At 32.1% G+C, this 22,338-nt stretch overlaps 1 protein-coding gene across 1 annotated transcript in view; it reads right to left on the reverse strand.

The window, feature by feature from the left end:
• Nucleotides 1–9,264, reverse strand: part of LOC105834158 — a 63,961-nt gene extending 54,697 nt beyond the window's left edge. The window contains exon 1 of the mRNA XM_012676428.3: nucleotides 8,987–9,264. Coding sequence (XP_012531882.1) covers nucleotides 8,987–9,157 — 171 coding nt within the window. The 5' untranslated portion in view covers nucleotides 9,158–9,264. The remainder of the gene's footprint in view (nucleotides 1–8,986) is intronic.
• Between the last annotated feature and the right edge of the window lie 13,074 nt (nucleotides 9,265–22,338).

A 22,338-nucleotide genomic window follows, 5' to 3' on the forward strand; every position in this document is an offset into this window, starting at 1 on the left:
AGGCCGCTTTTTCTCGCGCATGCGCAGTAACGGCTAGTTCAGGAACGTACATGCTCTGACGCTCATGGCGGGTAACGATATTTGGCGGAATCTCATCAGTGACAGAGGCAGAGGCAGAGGCAGAGGCAGAAGTTAGGTAAGTAGGTAAGTAGATATGTTGAAATGAGTAAAATGATATATTATTTAAAACAATTAGGAGACTATTCATTACAGATAAATTTAAGATTTAAATTTTTAATGTATGGAATATTCGTTAGCTTTGTTTTTTGGTATTTCTTTGATCAGTGTTTACTTGTACTTTTGAAAATGTAATTCTTTTGCTCTTCTTTTAAAGAAATAAATTGTTCTCCTAATTGTTTTCAATAGTGTGTTAATTTACTTATGTTTTTGAGATATTTTATTAAATAATTTTTTTATATATTATTTATTATTATTATAAAATTTAAATTTCTTATTAAATTTCATATTAATTATTAAAATATATAAACATTTTTTAAATTAATATCAATCAATTAAAATATTTCTTTTATAATGGATTTAAAGAATTCAAAAGGAGCCACTAGAAAAATTAGAAATTTTAAAGATTCTTGGCTAGATGAAGATTGTTTCAAAGGATGGTTGGCTCCTCATCTTACAGAGGATAAAGCTTTTTGTACATTATGTAACACTGCCATCAGATGTTGTAAAACAGATTTAGTGCGACACTAACAAAGGTCCAAACATATATCACGATCAACATGTCAAAATCAAAGCCTCGATAATAACAAAAGTTCTCTTTTGCATACGGATCAAATTAAACGCGCGGAAATAAAGTTAGCTGCATTTTATGCAGAACACAATGTCGCATTTAATACTGCAGATCATTTGATTCCTCTATTAAAAAAAATTTTTATTGATTCAAAAATTGCGCAGGCTCTTTCAATGGCTCGACGTAGTGCACTAGTATAGTTAAAAACGTAATTGCTGAATGTGAAACGGGAAAAATTGTTAATATTTTACAAAAACAAAAATTTTCAATTTTAATTGATGAGAGTACAGATATATGTGATAAAAAAGTTTTGTGTGTTCTTGTACAATTTGTTTCGCCCTTAAATAAGAAAGTTCAAACAAAATTATTAGCATTAGTGTCTTTAGATGCCACAGACTGTTCAGCAAATAAAATTTTCGAATCTTTTACAAAACTTTTAGAAAATAAACAAATTCCAATAACAAATATTGTTGCAATGGCAAGCGACAATGCATCAGTAATGACTGGATGCAATAATTCTTTTTTTTCTCGCTTACAATTACAAGTATCGAACGTAGTTTTGTTAAATTGCATTTGCCATTCATCCGCGATAATTGCAAGTAAATCTTGCGAAAAATTACCACAGTCCTGTGAACATTTAATTCGAGGAGTTGCTACTTACGTTTCAATAGTCGATATGAGGCAGTACCAGAGTGTTCACGAGTTTAATTCGAAGCTCAGTTGAAAGAGAGTTCCTGTTGAACTTTAACTTATTCAAGGCAAAATGAACATTTCTAGAGACTCGTCTGACATGTTTACTCTAGAGATACTATAACAGAGATTCGCCAATGTGCCGTCTTGGGGTAAAACCGGATATCGGATATGACGTTTTCGATGGCGGTTTACTCTGTTTTCTTTTGACAGGTGACAGGTGACAGGTTAGATCGGCTAGGCTTTCTCTGTCAGTTATAACTATCTTTCTCTCTCATACTTCCGGTTATACCCCAAGCGACGGGAGCCAATCAGAAATCGTTAACGCATTGGCGAATCTCTGTTATAGTATCTCTAGTTTACTCCATGACATGTTGGAAGAAAAAATTACACCCAGATTCTTCACTTCACTAACAAAACTCAAAGGTGTAGAGTCGACAGTGATTGGAGGAAGAAGGGAAGTGTCAATATAATTGGAGTAAGCATGGCTAGCAAAGATGATCGACTTGGACTTAGTAAGATTTAATTTAAGGCCATTTACTACAGCATATTCAGATATAGCCTCAGCATCCCTTGATATTAATTCAAGGCCACACAGAATATCTTTAGGAGAGCAGGAAAGATAAGAAATCTGCAAGTCGTCAGCGAAAAGCATATGGCTTGAGAAGGACAAAGCATTGCTAATGTCGTTGATAAAAAGGGAGAATAATAAGGGACCCAGCACAGAACCCTGAGGAACTCCTAAGGAAGTAGGAAGCCATTCTGAGCAGACTCCAACATCACCGATTACCGCTTGGGAACGGCCAGTGAGGTATGAATAAAACAACATAATCACCGCATCAGAAAAACCGTATTTTTTAAGCTTGGTAAGAAGAAGAAGATGCGGAACAGTATCGAACGCTTTACTAAAATCAAAAAGTACCATGATGGTAACAAATCCGGCGTCTATTTCCTCCTTGATGTCATTGCAAACACGCAATAAAGCAGACTGTGTATTATGGCTAGAGCGGTATGCAGATTGCCTTGGATCAAACAGATTATGTTCGTTTACATAATCCACCATTTGATCAGCCACAATTCTTTCAAGGAGTTTAGACATCGCTGGCAGATTGGCTATCGGTCGAGTGTCAGAAGGGGACATCGGTTTACTGATTTTAGAAAGCGGACGAATAAGAGCACGTTTCCAAGCAGTAGAAAAAGAAGAGAATTTCAACGATTTGTTGAAAAGCTCAGTAAGCCAGGACGAGATGCACGGCCAAGCAATGCGTAGGACAAAAAGAGGAATGCCGTCGACTCCAGAAGCGTAAGAGTGAAGGGGGCTGGCAACAATAAGCTTATAAATCATACTAGCAGTGATAGGAGAAAACGAAAACTCTGGGCGTATGGGTAGTCAGGTCAAGGATGAAATGGCTGAACTGGGGTCAGAATGACTCAATGGCGAATCGAAGGAGACAGAGACATAATACGAATTTAATTGGGATAAGGTAAAGAAATGAAGAGGGGAAACCAAAGTGGACTTTACAAGACCAAGACGGGCAAGCTCTCTCCATAACTTAGCCGGATCATCAATATTGTCCAGAGAGTCAACAAGGAATTCACTTTTTGCACGTTTAATGTCGGAGTTTAGCTGATTCCTAAAATGTCTATATCTCAAATAACCAAGCAGACTGCATGAACGCTTAGCCTGCTTGTACATACCGTTACAAGCACGAAGACGGCTTTTCAAATCATCAGTCAGCCATCGTGCCGGCGGCCTCCTGATCACGAAAGCGCGGGCGGGTGCACAAACATCAAGCGCATTACAAAGTACGTTAGAAAGCGTTGCGCATGATTCGTTAACAATGGCATTGTCGGACAAAATATTACGTGTGGCAGAAACATTCTCAACATTAGCATTGAGGAGCTCGAGGAACTCAGAATTATCAATGCGTTTATAACAGCGCCGCAGAATGGAGCGCTCGGTGCTGATAAAAGTCTTGATAGAGAACGAAAGAGAAAGGAGGTCATGGCCCGCAATAAAAGAACATGATGATTTAGAAAAAGATAATATTTTATCTCGGTCATTAACAATCAAGACATCAAGCCACGAGTCGGAAGTAGTCGTGTGAAAAGTGGCATCAGAATGAACAATATGAAGAGACAGGCTATACATAAGATCGCGTAGATAAGATGCTTCTACTTGGTTGGTCAACAGATTACAATTAAGGTCGCCTCCAATAATTATATTTTTATACAAATGAGAGAAGCTGGTAAGCGATGTAACAAAGTCGTGAAGGAAGCAGCCTTTGGGTCTCCTGTAAATGGATGCGAACAAGACGAAATCATTATGCGGTAAACGAATGTCGATAATTAGATACTCCGGATCGTTTACATGACCGCTGTCAGACATGGCAACAATGGAAGCTCCAAGCGATTTATGGACGTAGCAAGCAACACCACCACCCATTCGGCCAATACGATCATTGCGAATAAGGAAGTAACCATCAATGGCAACAAGATCGTCGGAAATGCTCGCGTTGAGCCAAGTTTCAGAGACTGAGATAAGATGATATAAGTCACTACTGAAATGCAATCGAATAAAATCGATATGGCCTCGAAGGGAGTTTGCATTAAATTGAGCAATACGTAACTGATGCTTGGGATCCATATCGCCACACGAGACAGGTGCCAAAGAGCGAACAGGATGTGCACGTCAAATAAGCCTATCCAAATCCGTTTCAGAGTCAATATGAACAATCGGCTCACCGTCGGAGCGCCTAACGCGAATATGGCCGTCCCTAACCCAAACATACTTATAAGATTTTTCCTTGGCAATGCTTTTAGTAATCTTAAGTAACTCATATGTATTTTTAGGGAGAAGCTCATTAACGTAAACACCACGATCGGAGTCATTACCACAAATGTCCCTCTGAAGAAGCACACGTCGCACACGCTTTTTAGTTATGACAGTATCACGAGCCGCACGCGAGGTCAAAGTAACAATGATCGAGCCAGTTTCAGAAACAGACAACGGTCGACCGCTAGCTATCACAGATTGAGTCTTGCGAATAATTCTTGCATCCAAAATGTGGCACGACAGTTCAGGGATTTCAAGAACCGTGAACATGTTGCGAGCACAAGCCATTGGAGTGATGGGCATTGTAGCTGGGACGCCGGAAAGAATGAGCGAATTATTAGATTGATCGGATACAGGCCTATGTTCAGATTTCAGGCTACGCACCTCGTTTGCAAGAGCAGTACATTGATGTTCCAACGCAGCAATCCGCTGACTGTTGCGCTCTACATTACTCGCTATGCTGTTAAGCTGATTTAATTTATCGTTTAGTTCGCAATTAGTGTGTCGCTGCTCATCCGCAAAAATAGTGAACCTGGCCTCAGACTCCTTTAGCTGATCACTCAATTTAAGAGGTTACACCAACCTAGCGGAAAAAAAAATTCGATTTTTTTTTTATTACATTTTCTTGAAGCTTCAAGTTTCGAGAATATATCCTGAAAGTTTTATGTTGATATCTGAAAAAATGCCGGAATTACAGAGAGTTGAGTAAAACGGGATCGAGCGTTCGAGTGCTCGAATTGGAGCAATATCAACATAAATCGCCACTGGACAATGATGTGATTAAAGCCATTCGTCCAATATTTGAAAACAACTTTCTAGTGATAATTTACTGGAGAAATGGGTCGGTGGATTTACGCAAAATGTTAACGAAAGTTTGAACAATCTGATTTGGCGCATAGCGCCAAAAGTGCAGCACAGCGGTGCACACGTTGTGCAAATTGCTGCCAATATTGCTGCATACACATTTAATGAAGATGCTGCCGCATATTTATTAATGATAATAAAAGAATTGTGCTGCATATTGCGAAAATCAAGACCGAGCGCGCATCAATGTGGCCGAAGTACGAGCGCAGAAGGCGACGCGCGAAGAAAAGATTGCTCGCTGTCAACAAAAGTCTTCACAAAGCACTGCTGTTATTGATGTGGAAGGAATCTCATATGGCCCCAGAATTGTCGACTAGAGGTAAAGTGCAAAATTCGGCTATTAACAATAGTAGAACTAAACTTGAAACTTTAAACGCGTTTTTCTCAAAACATGGTTTTCAAAGTCGGTGACCACCAGATCTCAAAAACTAATGGATGGATCGTTTTCAAATTTTTACACAATACTCTCAGAAACATTCTTTTGTCGGTGACGATCTATTTTTTTTTTAATCGGTCTTCATTAAAAAATAAAAAAATGAAAAGGACAACAATTTTCCGTTTTTTTTTTAATTTTAACTTCAACTCATCGCCATTTTGTAACAAACGATAAAATCGACAATCGGCGATCGTCACCGACAAACCACTACTGTTAACTTAAAAACACCATTTTGTTTTTTTGTTTCAGATGGATCGTTTAGACGGGACAGTGGTCACCGCAAAATGCGTTTTTCCAAACCTCAATGTGTGTCGGCGGCCATATTTCTGCTTTCCGTCGCCATTGTTTAATAAAAAAATTTTTTTTATATTGTCGAAACATAAGTCAATAATCACCCAAAATTTCATTTAATTCCCACTACCCGTTTAGGAGGAATAAAATATCAAAGTTAGGCCTGTTTTTTGACCGTCTAGGTTGGTGTAACCCCTTAAGCAATAGCTCTCCGATGGAAGCATGAGACATGGGGGTTTCCGCCACCGCTTGCGACCGCGGCAGCGATCGAGTGTCATCACTCACGGACGCAGACATACCGGCAGTATTGAAAATGAAAGATGTGTTGTTGTCAGCCACAGGAGTAAGAGGAAGGCTCAGAGATGAAGAGAGCGACTTGCAACAAGAGAGAGAGAGAGAGAGAGAGAGAGAGAGAGAGAGAGAGAGAGAGATCGCATTCATACTATTCATCCTTATTCATTCTTTTCATTTACTCACTATGCCTGGACCTTCGCTTGCGCCGCGCGCCGCTCTGTCTTATTCACTCGTTTATCTCTTTCTTCACTATCTCCTTTCATTCACCCCCTTTCTCCTCCCTCCTCTTTTCCTCCCTCAAGTTGTTCAGTCTTTTCAACCATCGCTTCTTCTCTCCCCTCTCTCCCACGTATAACTTTTTATTCATATTTATTTATTTAACTTGTCCGAAAAGTATCTCGCGTATCTTTCTATATTAGATAAAAGACACTGTCGCATCTTTTAATTACGATATAATTAAAAAAAACAATACATATTTATCTCCTTTCTTTAAATAAAAATAGCATTATAAATTGAAAAATTAAAAAGTGACTATTTAATAATTTTAATAATTTTAATGTTAAGCTGAAAAATGTTTACACACACCTTACTTATTGTTAGTATAATATTACACACAGAGACACACAGTCACACGTAAACGCGCGCACGCACATACTAATAACTTATTATATTTGTACGGGTTTTAATCTAACCAAGAATAAATTATTCGTTAATATATTTGTTTAAAAAATCGGAATGGTCAAAACTTATTTAGCACTTTGAAAAATTTACTTTAGACTATGTTCACGATCGCGCATTCCTGTTGAATCGCTTCGGTTTGTAAATTGAATGCTCATGAGACAGTTGTATGTATGGAATATCACGGAGCGTGTCGATACTCCTCCGAAGCCAAGACAACGCGTGTGATTCGCACAGGAGTCTGCCGTGCTTCGCGCTTTCTCTTTTTTTTCACATGATCGGCTGATGATCTCCTTCGGCCGCGCTCGAAATCGAAGACGAGTCTTGTCTCAGCGCGTAGAGCAAGTCGCATATTCTTGTATAGGCAAAACCCCTGTAAAATTGTGAGCTGTATGGAGAGATGTGTTGGAATTATAAGCATTACAGACGAATACACTTTGTGATTCACTGTGTCTAATTTTCCTGCCCTTGCCTGAAAGTCCCTCGCCGGAACGGACGCACTCCCGTACGCCGAAAGCGTGTGCAAATCGCGAACAGACTATGTATTTATTACTTTTTTTACATATGTGTTGGTAACCTAAAAGCGGTTTAAGTAAAAAATCTAAAAAAAATTAATTTATCCAAAATTGATGTATATCTCAAATATGGGATAAATACCTATTTTATTAGATTTTTAACTAACAAAAAAGCCTCGCGTAGTCAAAAATTCTGATTTTAATGAAACTTTCCGGGAAAAAAATGTTTTATATACAAAAACATATATAAATGTATATAAAATATGTCCATATATGTTTAATTTTTGGAATGTATATGATTATATATGAACAATCTTTATACTTAGCTTTTTTAAAAAAAGCAATGCGAAAATTATTTCTTCATTAGTTTTTGTTTTTTCAGTATGACTATAATATTTTTATATCAAACAAAAATTTTACAAAAGAAAGGAAACTAATATAACATTTAATGCACATTGATTTTATTCGTGTTTAACTCAATCATACTGCCGTCATCGGAGTGACCCAATGTGCACCACGTGGAAGTTGACGATCGAATTTTACACATCGAAAAGGGCCGATTTTTTAAATGAAATTTGAATTTTTATTTTTTATGTATGAGTATGTGTGTATTTATGTGTGATATTAGCAGACTGCTAAAATGACGAACCTTCTATTGACCTCAGTAAAATTGGCGCGTCAGCTATCCGTTATATTCAGATCAGTAAGTGCAAATTTTCACCGATGAATTTCAGAGCCACATGATGTGCAAAATCCGACCGTGCAATATCATATTGATACTCAAAATTCATGATATTCAAAAAATACCGTATTTATTCGCTAAAATACCTTAAAATGCAGTGCAAATCTCAAAAACGTGTGCAATCAACAAAAAACATCGTATCGACATGTTTTTTTTAATTGCTTTGAAAAGAATGAACTTTAAAAATCTGAATTAATATTAGCAAGATTTTAATGAAAAACTTGTGAAAAATGATAACAAACTTTTACTTTTTTCAATAAAAAGAAAACATGTTTAATTGTCATGCGATAAAAAGGTTCACACTTAACAAATCAAACTTTTGCCTAGGGATTCTTAAAGTAGAGTCTTTGCCCTTTAATTTAAAAAAAGTACATGTAATTTGGATGATTTTTCGCAAAGTTGCATCACTTTAAATATTGCCTAAAAATTCGGTCAAAATTTTTGTCCCGTTTTTTTTTTGCACTAGTGTAATAGAAAAGTAGATATTTGTGCAAACATCTATTTTTATGGTTGATACATTTTCTTCATATCATTACTTTTATTGAGAAAAGATTTGATACTCTAATTTTGTAGTGTCAAATCTAAATCGTTTTATACAAAAATAGATTCTTCAGGGTGTTTTTTGCGCGCGTATAGTTGGCGCTTTTTTGTACTTTTTTTATACAAAGGTAATTTTGTCGTGATTTTAATATTACGCGTAAAAGAATAATAAAACATTAAGAAAACAATACTTATTTTTTGTCTGATATGACATAAAGTTGCTTATATTGACATTTTTTTTGACATAACTTAAAATAGCGAATAATTAATATCTGAGTAAGAAAATATCGAAATTAAGATTAATGAATTTTTACAAAATTTAATAATCAATTTCGTAATCTTATATACATACACCGTATCCGCCGCAGAAGTGTTCATTGTCGGTGTAGTTAGGTGGTACGGGAAAGCCTTTTCTCCATGCACTGCTTCTATTTACAGGATCCATCATCATCCCATGCCCATAAATCTCTTGCAGATTAATGACAGTTACTAGTGTCAAAATAAATAATTTTGTAAACGCCATGTTTCGTACTTTCAATGATGCACAAGAAACAAAATTATGACGCAAATTATAATACGAATTTGCTTTGATATGCTTTATATATTTGTGCAGATTCTCTGATAACACTCACACGTGATAAGGAGTTAATGATTATTTATAGATTATCTTATCAGTTGCAATGGATTATATGAAATAAAGGAATTAAAGACTTTTTATTAAATATTAAGCAGAGTCTAAATATTGAATAAAAATGTACACAGAATAAAAACGCTAAATGTTATGAATAATTTTTATTATAATTTTGTAGCACTTGCAATTTTTTGAATATCTATATTTAAATATTATTTCTGGATTAAATTTATTTAAAAATAAAGTTAAAGTATTAAAAAATTCTATGATATTTAAATTTATTATATTCAGAGGATTCCCACACAGCACTTTATCCTAAGGATGTTCCTAGGATGCCATTTTGGAATGTCGCAATATCCCTTGGATATCCGTAGACAATCTCATTGTCAGATATCCGAGGGATGTAGAAATGTCCATCAATGCGACATCCTATAAATATCTCAAATGATATTTATAGGTTGTCCAAGAGATTTCCTGAAATATCGTAATTACCCTGGTGGAAAAATTTGTCAGAATTTTTATAATTTTTCAGGATTTTTGATAAATGTTCCAATTTTTTGTCAAAATTGGAGCATTTTTCAAAGAAACTTAAAAAATGAAAAATTCTGATTGATTAAAAAAATTTTTGAATATTTCTAAGTATTTTTAAGAGTTTCTAAGAATTGAAAAAAACTTGAACAAAAAATTTAAAAATTCTAATTATTTCTATGGTAATTTTGTAAGAAGAAGAAGACTATACACGTTTCAACCAAGCCAGAGTCATACCTGTTAAAGTATGTTTAATCTATATCTGAAAAAACAGTCACCCATCCAAGTGTCAACCATCGCCGACGTTGCTTGACTTCGAAGATCGTACGCATCCTAACGCTTCGTGATGATTCATGAACACTTCTTGTTTACGCATACATATTTGTTATAGATCATTACAATAGATGTTGTCAGAAGGATGAAACATGTATAGTTAACTTATATTTTTATAAATAAATATGAAGTTTTAGTTTTCTTACTCATTTTTACATATGCGCGCAAAATAGCATGTGGAATAACTTATTAAAAAGTCTGTTTTTGCTCTGTTTGTATAAAATCAAAAAAATTTTTTAATGTCATTTTCTATAATTTTTTAGTATTATTAATATGCCACATTGTTTCGATAAGTGTACTTTCGATAAGTGTACTTTCTTTATGTTCTGTTTTAATCTACATTTCTTAGAGATTTAATTTACGCTTTTATCACTCTTTTATTACATTATAATGCACTTTCCCTTTACACTTGATTTACGCTCCATTAATTGTAGAGATAAAAGATATGATGGGATATTATTTGGATTTAATAGGATATCGTAAGATATTAATAGAATATCTTATATCTTATAATATTTTAAGATATTTTTGGGGGATATCGAAATATATTAAAAGAATATCATATGATATCTTAAGATATTTTACGATATTTTAAGATATTTTTGTAGGATATCCCGGGTGCTACTTATTGGGATATCCGTGGGATCGCCTTCGTCTGTCTGGGATAATTTGGGATATCCTGAGGATAAAGTGTGCTGCGTGGGATTAAAATTATGTTTTTCGGAAATCCGGTGTTTGCTAATTACAGAAAGTGAATTTGAATGTTTTTTTGAATGTCGTTCGAATGTTCTTTAATACGTGTTTCTAAGTCGCTTTGTTTGACCAATGTAAGAGGCGTTACCCTTATAAAAATTTTTCACCGTTTCTAGATCGCGAGGACGGCCAGTTTGAGTAATAAAAACGTACATTTTGTTCAATGAGTACGACTCGTTTTTTGGGCGCAAAGCGGCTCTTTTGCTTAAAAACGAGTGCTTAAAGCGGATTGTACGAATATATCTGAGTAGTAACAACGTATTCTTACGAGTATTTTTGAGTGGTAAATATGTGCTGTGTGTAAAGAGGTGTAAAAATGTACATTCAGCTACGAGTACAAAATACTCGTTTAGCACTCATAAATACTCACATAGCAAATTTTGAAATATCATTACTCATTATTATTTATTGCACAATAGTTAATGAAGATTAATTATTACATAATAATTATATTTGGTACATTATATATGAATGTGTGTGTGTGTGTGTGTGTGTGTGTGTGTGTGTGTGTGTGTGTGTGTGTGTGTGTGTGTGTGTGTGTGTGTGTGTGTACCAGATTTATATACATATATATACATATAATATATCGTTATTACCTAATAATTAATCTTTATTATTCTGTAATAAATAATAAGTAATCTTCACTGAATTATGCATGCTATTTCAAAATGTGCTATGTGAGTATTTATAATTCATATACGTACATCTATATTTTTAATATATATATATATGATCGTGTGTGCAGAGACGACTCATATAGACAACATTAATATTTAAAGCGCGCGCGCTTTACATATTAATGTCGTCTATATGACTCGTCTACACACACGACTACATGTATATATTATTTACAAATATTCTTTAAACATCATTAATAATCGATCTCCAAAAATAATCAATCGATTCCGTGAACTTTTCCATTTCCACAAAAAAAAGAAATCCTCTTAAAATAAGATATTTAACTTTCCATACTTTCAATGCAGTTTTATTACATTTTTTGTTATAAATTAAACAAACGCTCTAAATTATTTAAATTCTTTTTTAACTTATATAAAATATCTGTTAACCAAAACAAATTATATCACTAAAATTAAATTTTTGATGTGAATATATAGTTGGTTCTTTTTTTTAAAATATAATAAATATATAATACAGAAAACGCTACAAGAGCCGAAGCTGGTTGGTTTTGCTTACAATATCTTATTAATAATTAATATTACAATTTATATCACAGACGTTTCGACCATTGGTTTTGGCCATCTTCAGTGTGATATTATGTGATGTGTAGTTACTAATTGTAAGTCGTTTAATTCGGTGAATATAAAAGCCCGGTAAAGTTATGCTTGTTCATTCTCCTTTTTAGACTAAATTTCATGTTTATGAGATTTACCTTGGTAACAGTTATTGTGACTCGTTAACTGGGATATAACAAGTTATATAATGGAGTTGTAACTTGTAATATACTCATTCCTTGTAATTTCCCATTCAAGGAAGCAACAATGTTATATAACAGTTATATATTTAATTGTAACAGTTACGCATATATAATATTATTGACACATTAAAAACATAACTGTAATGAAATAAATATATAACATGTTGCATTGTGAAAATATCGAAATAACATCCCAGCAAACACAAAGTTACATGTAACGTTCCTGTTAGTTGTAATTTCCCACTCAACAATGTAATTGTAATATAACACACGTGTTATATTACAATGACATTGTTGAGTGGGAAATTACAACTAACAAGCACGTTACATGTAACTTTGTGTTTGCTGGGATAATTATAATGTAAAAAAAAAATAAATTTACGTTGTTTCTCAACAAGCATCGTTACCATCTCACCATAGTCACACATCTGGGACTGCCTACTTTCGCGGTCACCTATTCAACTGTGAACCGCCGTCGACGTTGCTTGACTTCGAAGATCGTGCGCAACCTAGTATTTTGTGATGATCCATGAACACTTGATGCTCATGAATACATATTTGTTATAGATGTCAGTTCAATAGATGTCAGAAATATAAAACTTGTAGTTAACTAATATTTTTATAAATAAATATTTTACAATTATTTTCTGATTTTTACATATGCGAAATAACTTATAAAAATATGTTTTTACTTCGTTCTTTTGATAAAGCTAAATTATACCCCAAACAGCACGCAATATTTATAAAATATTTATAATATTTATTTAAATATTTTATAAATATTTATCCAAATATTTTATAAATATTTTTATGGTCTTAGATTTGACAAATCATAAAGATTTATCATAAATATTATAAAAATATTTATGAAATATTTATAAATACTAGACACCACAGACGCGCGCTTCGCGCGCGCTATTTGACTTTTTGTTTTTTACTTTTTAAAAATAAATTGCAACGATGATTATATAGATAGATAACCATCTATAGAAATTTGACAACTATCAAAATTCAATGTGTTTAATATTAATTGTAACAAATTAAATGTAATTTATTTAACGTTGTTTTTAACGTTTTTAATTTATGTAACATTGTTTTTAATAAACATAAAAAAATTTACAGAGTCAAAAGTAAAAACATGATAAAATTATACATTCGACGGGGTCGAAAATTTTAATGTAAAATTATATATTCAACGGTGTTGAAAATTTTATAAAGACACGAAAAACTTTGCAGACAGTTAAAAGTAAAAATATGTTATAATTAAATATATATATATATAGAGAGAGAGAGAGAGAGAGAGAGAGAGAGAGAGAGCGCTTTTATGTAATTATTTATAAATTTACATAATTTTACACACACACACACACACACACACTCTCTCTCTCTCTCTCTCTCTCTCTCTCTCTCTCTTCCTCCGCTCCTTCTTTCTATAAAAGTCGCTGTTTCTCCTTCTGTTTCCTTTTCTGCTTTTTCTTTTTACAAAAGTCGAATCTCTCTCTTTCTTCTATCAATCTATTTGCTTTCCTTCTTCTTTTTTTCTAAAAGATTATAAAATTTTAAAGATATTATTGTTATTCCCTATTATATTATTACTTAATATATCTCTTTATTACTTACCTTATTACTTATACACTTTTGATATAACCAATTTTGACTTGAAAACACAACTGTCAAACACAACTGTCAAACACTACGAAGCATGCGGCTCAATGATCAGCGAAAAAACCAATCAGCATCGCGGATTAAAGGCAACAATTCTTCGAGACTTTTGAGATGACTTCGATACATTCGATAAATAAATAACATGGCTTTTTTAGAAAAGGATTACAAAATATTACTTATACAAATTTTTATTTTTTATTTACCATAAATGTTATATAAAATATTTAGTCTATATTTTAATAATATGTTGAATAAAGATTTTTTTTCTTCATGTACTATATATAAAATATGTATAAATATTTATGTAATATTTTTAAAAAACAAATATTAAAAAATATTTATAAATATTTATAAATATTTATCATAAATATTGTATGCTGTCTGGGATAATTCTAAATATAGAGATTGATGGTGATTAATATATATAGTCTTTGGAATGAATAGTTTTTTTTGTTTGTTTGTATGTTTATATGTTGGATTATGTTCATACAAATTAATAAAAAATAAACTTATAAAGCATAAAAATAAAGCATAAAATTCAAATTACTATATTTGCTAACCGAGAAGCAGGATCGAATTAATACGTCATTATAACGTCACGGAATGACGAGAATGGTGAGAAATAGGACCAAAATATTACATCATAAAAACGTCATCATTAAATAACGTCAATATGCCGTCATTTAAATGTCATGGTCGCATTTTGGTCATAAAAAGTTATTCGTCCAATATGACCAAAATTTGACGTCAAAATGACTTATCTTTGCTACCTGGGTAGTTAACTTCTCTATACAAGACCGTGGGACAGAGGAATACGTAAAACACACTGCGTTTAAAAGTCATCACCCGAGGTGTCCTTGTGCGCATGGCCCTAAAGATGATTGGTTCTTATCTTTAAATTCAACCAATCATCTTTAATGTACTGACATCGTTGTTCAAAGAGCAGGGCAGCGATCATGAAACTTTTCCCCTAGCATGAATTGTGAAAAGTGAAAAATTTTATATGAACTTGTGAAAAATGAAAATATTACGTGAAATGTGAAGTCGAAATGGCTGCTACATGGTTTGTTATTAATATAGACAAAAATTTAATTGAAAGAAATGAAAATAAAGTACGTGTTATGCGAAAAATGTTGCGTGACACACAAAATCCTTTTAATATTCCAGAAAAAAGATTTCAGGAATTATATAGGTATAAATCTATCTGAAAATGTCCTATGTCATTTTACAAACTTCGAAATAATTAATGAGAGAAATTAACATCTCATTAATTATTTCAAAATTTGCAAAATGATGCAGAACTTTTTTCGTAAGCTTAACTTACTTTATCAGTCCATGGAAGGTGATACGGTTTTTACAGGGTATATTTAATTAAGCAAATGTATCTAGATTGTCTAAGGAAGCGGTAATGCAATTATGCATAAATTTAATGCCATATATACCTCAAGGAAGAAAATCGACAGCAATCCCGTCAGAGTTAAAGGTAAATTATCTGTAATAAAATTTTAATAAATATATAAACAAAAATAGAAAAAAATTATTGTAGTTATACAAAATTTACATCTAAAAAATTGAAAATAAAAAATTAATTAACATAAATACTTTTTTGAGAATATTTATATTTAAATCTAATTAAAATTATGCAAGATAATAAATAATTTTTATTATACAAAGATTTTAGCAATTTCGAGTTTTTTTGCTTCTGGTTCATACCAACGTCGTATTAGTCAAGATTTTTTATCCTGTATGTGTCAATCATCACTCTCCGGAGCAATCTACACTGTTGTGGAAGCGCTTAATCAAATGAGGCAACATTGGATTACATTCCCAACGGAACATCATGATGTTGAATTTATTAAACAACAGTACAGTATTTTATACAAAGTATTTTTTATAAGTTAATATCTTATGTATATTAATTTTTATTATTACATTATTATTATTGTTGTTATTGTTGTTGTTGCTGTTATTATTATTATTACAGGTTTTGGATTCATTGTAGATTTCCGGGTGTTATAGGTGCCGTCGATGGTACTCATGTAGCAATTTGGCCTCCAAATAAAGAGCGGGAGCATTTGTATTATATATAAATCGGAAAGGAGCGTCCCAGATGCGCACAGTAATAAACGGACACAGCAGGCTGAGTGAAACGGACACAGTAACAAACGGACACAGACCAAACGGACACAGTAACAAACGGACAGAGACCAAATGCGCACGAACTTACCACATGGGTTGCAACTTCTCAGGGCACCCCTACCGACGGGGTGGATGCGGGAGGGGGGCCAAGCCCCCCCTTGCACCCCCTCGTGTGTGTGTGTGCAAAGCATTTTCTTCACCACATGGGTTTGCGACTGTGTCCGTTTATTACTGTGTCCATTTGTTACTGTGTCCGTTTGTTACTGTGTCCGTTTGTTACTGTGTCCGTTTATTACTGTGTCCGTTTGGTCTGTGCGCATTTGGTCTGTGTCCGTTTGTTACTGTGTCCGTTTGTTACTGTGCGCATTTGGTCTGTGCGCATTTGGTCTGTGTCCGTTTGTTACTGTGTCCGTTTGATCTGTGCGCATTTGGTCTGTGTCCGTTTCGTACTGTGTCCGTTTGGTCTGTGTCCGTTTGTTACTGTGTCCGTTTCACTCAGCCTGCTGTGTCTGTTTATTACTGTGCGCATCTGGGACTCACTTAATCGAAAACTGTATCACTCATTAAATGTTTTGATAAAAAGTATTATATAAGATGAAAAGTATCATGTAAAAAATAATTATTATTACAAGAGAGTTATTTTTGAATATTTTCTTAGGTCAGTGATTTTTATGGAAAAATACTATTTGTAAATATAGTCATGGAGGAAGAACCTACAATGCATGTGTTTGGAATGCGTCAATTCTTTCAAGGTTTTTAGAACAGGAATTTCAAAATGGACGCACAAATACTTGGTTATTAGATTATTACATTATTATTTTAATTATTATTGAAAATATTATACGACATATGGAAGTGTCGTTGATATATGCACAGTATGACTTTGATATTGTAGGTGATTCTGGTTATCCCTTGTTACCGTACTTATTAACGCCAAAAGTAAGACAACCAGAAGGATCACCTTTGGTTCGTTAACGATGCTCATATGAAAGCTCGATCATGTGTAGAACGAGCAATTGGAATGGACGATAAAGGGACGATGGAGATGCCTAAGAAATGAGAGAGCATTACATTATTGACCAGAATTTTCAAGTAAGATTTATATACCAATTTTTGTGAATACTAATACTAGTATTAAATTTATAATGTTATAAACAATTTCAGCTCTCATTGTTAATGCTTGCTGCGTCGTTCAAAATATTGCAACTTTTTATAACATACCACAGCCTGAAATATATTTCGACGAATTAGATGTACAGGAAAGAGATAACAGAATAAATGGTATAAGAAATGATGTAAATGGTAATGAGATACGAGAACATATCATTCAGCTGTATTATAATTAAAAAAACGTTAAAAATTTAGAATTAAGAAATGTAAATTATATAGGCTGTTTTCTAGCTACGTACACAGACGACACAGTGTAACACAGTGTCCACTAGTGTGAGTGAGACACGCTGACATGTTCTTTCTAACACTAATGGATACTGTGTTGTCTGTGTACGTAGCTGGAAAACAGCTATAATAATCACATACGTGTCGTGAATAAAATATTTAATAGGTAATAATTTTAAGTTATTTATTAATTTAGTAAAAAATACGAAATGACATTAAAATTGTTACGTAGTTTTACATACATATATATAGATTAAATAGGTTAATAGATTATATTTAATAAAGCGTGAAAATAATTTTATTAAATATAAAATTAAACACTTATAACATAAAATATAAAACTCGGCAAATAATTTGTACTCTGGACAACTTATTGAATACATACGTGTTCTTAGATCACAACAATTTGTCAGTCATAGTCATACTAATTATGGAAAAAATAAACATTGTACATTCACTAATTATTTATGCAACTAAGAAATGTCACAACTATGAAATGTAAAACAAAAATAAAATCATATTACACATAATCAGAAATGGGAAGTAATGGCTTTGACAGACCAGCGCGATTTCTATCGCGCGCGATGCTCGATGTCGAATGAGCTACCGCCTTTCCGCTCATCTCTGTTCTAACGTCGTTGTCGTTATCGTTATTTTTTTCTAATAACGATTTGGTAATGACGCTTCAATTTTTTATAACAGTAATGGTAAAGCCACGGTTGGAAGAGTCACTTTTGACAATCAACTTGTTACCATTATGCGTTACTTACTAAAAAATAACTTAATTGTTATTTTATTCGTTACGTAACGAGTCGACTAACGAGTTACTTTTGTAATAAATAACACGTAATGATAACGAGTTACTTGTTAAAAGTGACTATTCCAATCTTGGCAATACTATTACCATAATAAAAATTGTAACGTTATTATAAAAAAAATTAATGTAACGATGACTCGTTACTTGTTACGTGTTACGAATTATTTCCCATCCCTGCATATAATAAATAAAAACAAGAACAATAACATAAAATTATACCGTAGAAACTTTTCTAATCTTTTAAACATATTATAAAAGTATAGAAGTTTTTATCACTCTTTTTTTATAACTACTTTAATGCTTCTATTGCACTTCTTATTTGTCGCAATTCTGTTAATACAGATCGTTGCACTTCCAAATATTGTTTTTGAATATATAATTCTTCTTTTTTTATTTGTAGTCTTTCTTTTTGAATATCAACCATTTTATATGACATTGATTGAACTTCTGATTCTAAAATGTAAAATAAATTAAGTTGTATTAATACTTGTATCTATATACAATTTTATTTATTCAAAATAATTATTTTCTGTTACAAATTTCTTTCTTTACAATTATTTACAATTGCTTTGCTTGTACACGGCCTTTTACACGGTGACAAATAATAAGATTGTGGATCTTGTATCTGCGTATTATCAGTATTATCAGTATTATCTGCATTATAAGGAAGTTCTTCCTGACTACAATTTGCGCTTTCATATAACCTCCTTGTGGAATATTCTCAAGACCTGCTGCTTCTGGTGTCATAAAATCCAATAAATCTTCTTCTAGCGATGATATATCTATTTTAATTGGGGATCCTCCACCTGTTCCCGATTGATAATTCTTTCTTTTTGTTTCCTTGTTTAATACGTATTACATTTTCCAATCTTTCCATGTCTATAAATATAAGATAAATATAAGAAATGTCGACAAATATTAAACTTTTTTGATAATTTATTCATGTTTCACAGAGATTTCTTATGAACGTATAATAAAAAATTCTTGCTTTATCTATAATGCTATAATTTATAACATAACATATATATTTCCAAAATAAAAATATTTCGTTATTCCATTTAGATTGCAATTTAAAAATATATTTTAGAATATATGTATAATAATTTCTTTTAAGAAACACATTTTACTAAAAAAAGTTCATCCATATGTCTATAATACAAACAAAAAATTTAATTATTTCGTAAATCCTTTTTAAATTAAATATTAATATTAATCGTTGTAATATACTACAATATATTATTTAAAGTAAAAAACTTGAATTATTAAATATTTGTATTGTAGTTGTACATTTACTATACCTTAAACCATTCGAAACTGGATTTTACAGGACCTTTGTTGACTATGTTTATAGTATTGCCCATATCCTCTAATAATTGTTTCTAAAATTTTAAAGCTACATTTAATATAATTATACCTATGTAACATTATAAGTAATATATATACCCAGTAATCAAAATATGGGTTTACTAACAGACTTTAGCAGAATATTGCAGTAGATTGATATCAATTGATATTTGCATGCTGTGTATTCTATCAGTACAGTTTGTTAACATAATCTGATAGCAAATTTTTAGCACAAATTAAGCAAAATTTGTCATTTTTTTAACAATATTAATAATGATAAAATAGCAAATTCTGCTCATTTTCTGCAGTCAATGTATATCTATAATCGTATTCAACCGTTATATTTTTGTTGATGAACTACCTAATGATAGAACTAGTGGCAAATATTTGATAAAATCTGTTTTTATTAAATGTACTTTTTTGGATCATTACCCGTCAAACACAGAACATTGCAGTAACATTGCGGCAATATTTTGTAGAATATATTGTAGCAATGTTGCAATTGTTCTATGTTTGCTGGATTAATTATATATTATTAAATATCATAGCAAATTATACCATTTTGCTTTTATTTTCTCCTTTCTGTCGTATTCTACTTTTGGCCACCTCCGGATGCAATTTCATCCAATCAAGCAATATTTTTTTTTGTTCATTTGTTACATTCATTCTAAAAGATTGATATAACTTAATGAATAAATGAATATACAAAAATAAACATAAATATAAAAATTGCCCTAGTAGCACAACATTGGCAAATTCATTGGCGCAATATTAGACCAATATTGCGCCAATAAATTTGTCAATGTTGTGCTACTAGAGTGTAAAATTTTTAATAAAAGATTTAAAGCATTTTAAACATATAAAACAAATTTATTGGATTTAATTAACGTAAAACGTTTGTAGTATTAATCAATTAAGTCAACATTTCAGAGACAAATTAATGTTTGCATGTTATTAACCAAGTTAGCCCAGATAGCCACAAATATATGTATGAGCACAAATTGTTCTCATGTTGCTAATAAAGATATTTATAGCATCTTGCTACTCATTTACGTCATTTCTTGTGCTGTTATTTGCTAGCATTCGAGACTTGCCCAGGAGTGACAATTTTTTCTGCCAGATTCCTTCGTTTGGGCAAAAACGCATCAGATAAATACAATTTTATTAATAATTTGTGCAAAGGTCGTTATACTGAATAATTACTTTAATAATTTATAAAGAATAAACATTTTATAAAAATAATTTTAAACTTTATGAAAATAATTTTATCACTGCAAATTATTTGTCACATTTGCGTTTTGCAGGCTAATTTTATTAGCCACACATAAAACGTCGGATTGAAAAGAATTAAAAAATATTGACATTTTGTCAAAAAGCAGAATTCAAAAGAATTCAGAAGATATTCAAAATATATTTAATTGAATATCTTCTGAATTCTTCGCATTCAATTGCAATAAGAAGCATTTAAATAAATGTAAACCTTCGCATTACAAAAGATTCACTTCTTCTGCTAATTGTTATCGGATTCAGAGGCATACAAGATTTCATGGTTTTATTCTCAATATGGTACTGAAAAGTACTGGCCACGATCCAATCCGAGATTTTTGCAAAGCAAAATTCACGATAAAATTTCGTGAATGCAAAACACTATTTTTGAATAAGACGTACATTTTATGCAGGGTACTATTATATTAAATTTTTACTTCTCTTTGAGAAAAAATATAATGAATAACGCATCTGAATTCAACACTGGATCAAAAATGAGCTCCAATGCTATAAGAAAACGTCGATTAAAATACCGGAAAGTTATTATTGAGGGCTTAACTTCATCATCGACTGATTCATCTTCCAGTCAAGATGCTTCTTTCACAAAATTTCAGCGATATAATGAACACAATTCCATGATTTCAGGTAATACATTCAGTTTGTGACAGATAATACATTTCTGTAGTATGTAATCTGTGATTTTGATTTATAAAGGTATAAATTTGAATATGAAATTATAATCTGTATATAAATAAAGATTCTGAAGAAGATGACAATGACATCCTTTTGAATTGTACACCAAAAAACCTCTTTCCAATGATGAAAAGGATACAACAGATATCAACAAAGATGCGTCTAATTGTAAGATTGAGATGGAAGAGGAAATAATTGAAGACTTTGATAACGTGAGAAACACTGACAATAATCTTAGTGATAATGAACACGAGTCTGAGACTGAGTCTGAAGAAGAAATAGTGGATTTGATGACTTCAACAATGTAAGAAGCACTGATAATAGTATTAGTGATGACAAAGATGATAGAGATGAACTTGTTAGAGATGATCTTTTGTATCCTGGTGCACCAATAACTGTGGCAGAGTCTTCTTGCTATATTGACTGTAGCTTTTACGCATTCCCTTACTGGAGAATGTCTGAGTTCCACACTACAGTTAATTGCATTACATTGTATTGGTAACATCAAGATTAATACTCTTGTCAAAGCGAAAGTGGCAACAGTTTTTTTATTGAATTGCCTCTTCTGAATCAATTACAGACCATGTTTTTGCGACCTAATTTTGTAAAAAAATTACCATTTAGATTTCACAGAGTAAAAAAGGTATCAAATAATATAGAAGACGTATATAATGGTCGAGTATATAAACGTTTTTTTGGCAATGG

This window comes from Monomorium pharaonis, chromosome 5 (assembly GCF_013373865.1).
Source record: "Monomorium pharaonis isolate MP-MQ-018 chromosome 5, ASM1337386v2, whole genome shotgun sequence".
Taxonomy (NCBI): domain Eukaryota; kingdom Metazoa; phylum Arthropoda; class Insecta; order Hymenoptera; family Formicidae; genus Monomorium; species Monomorium pharaonis.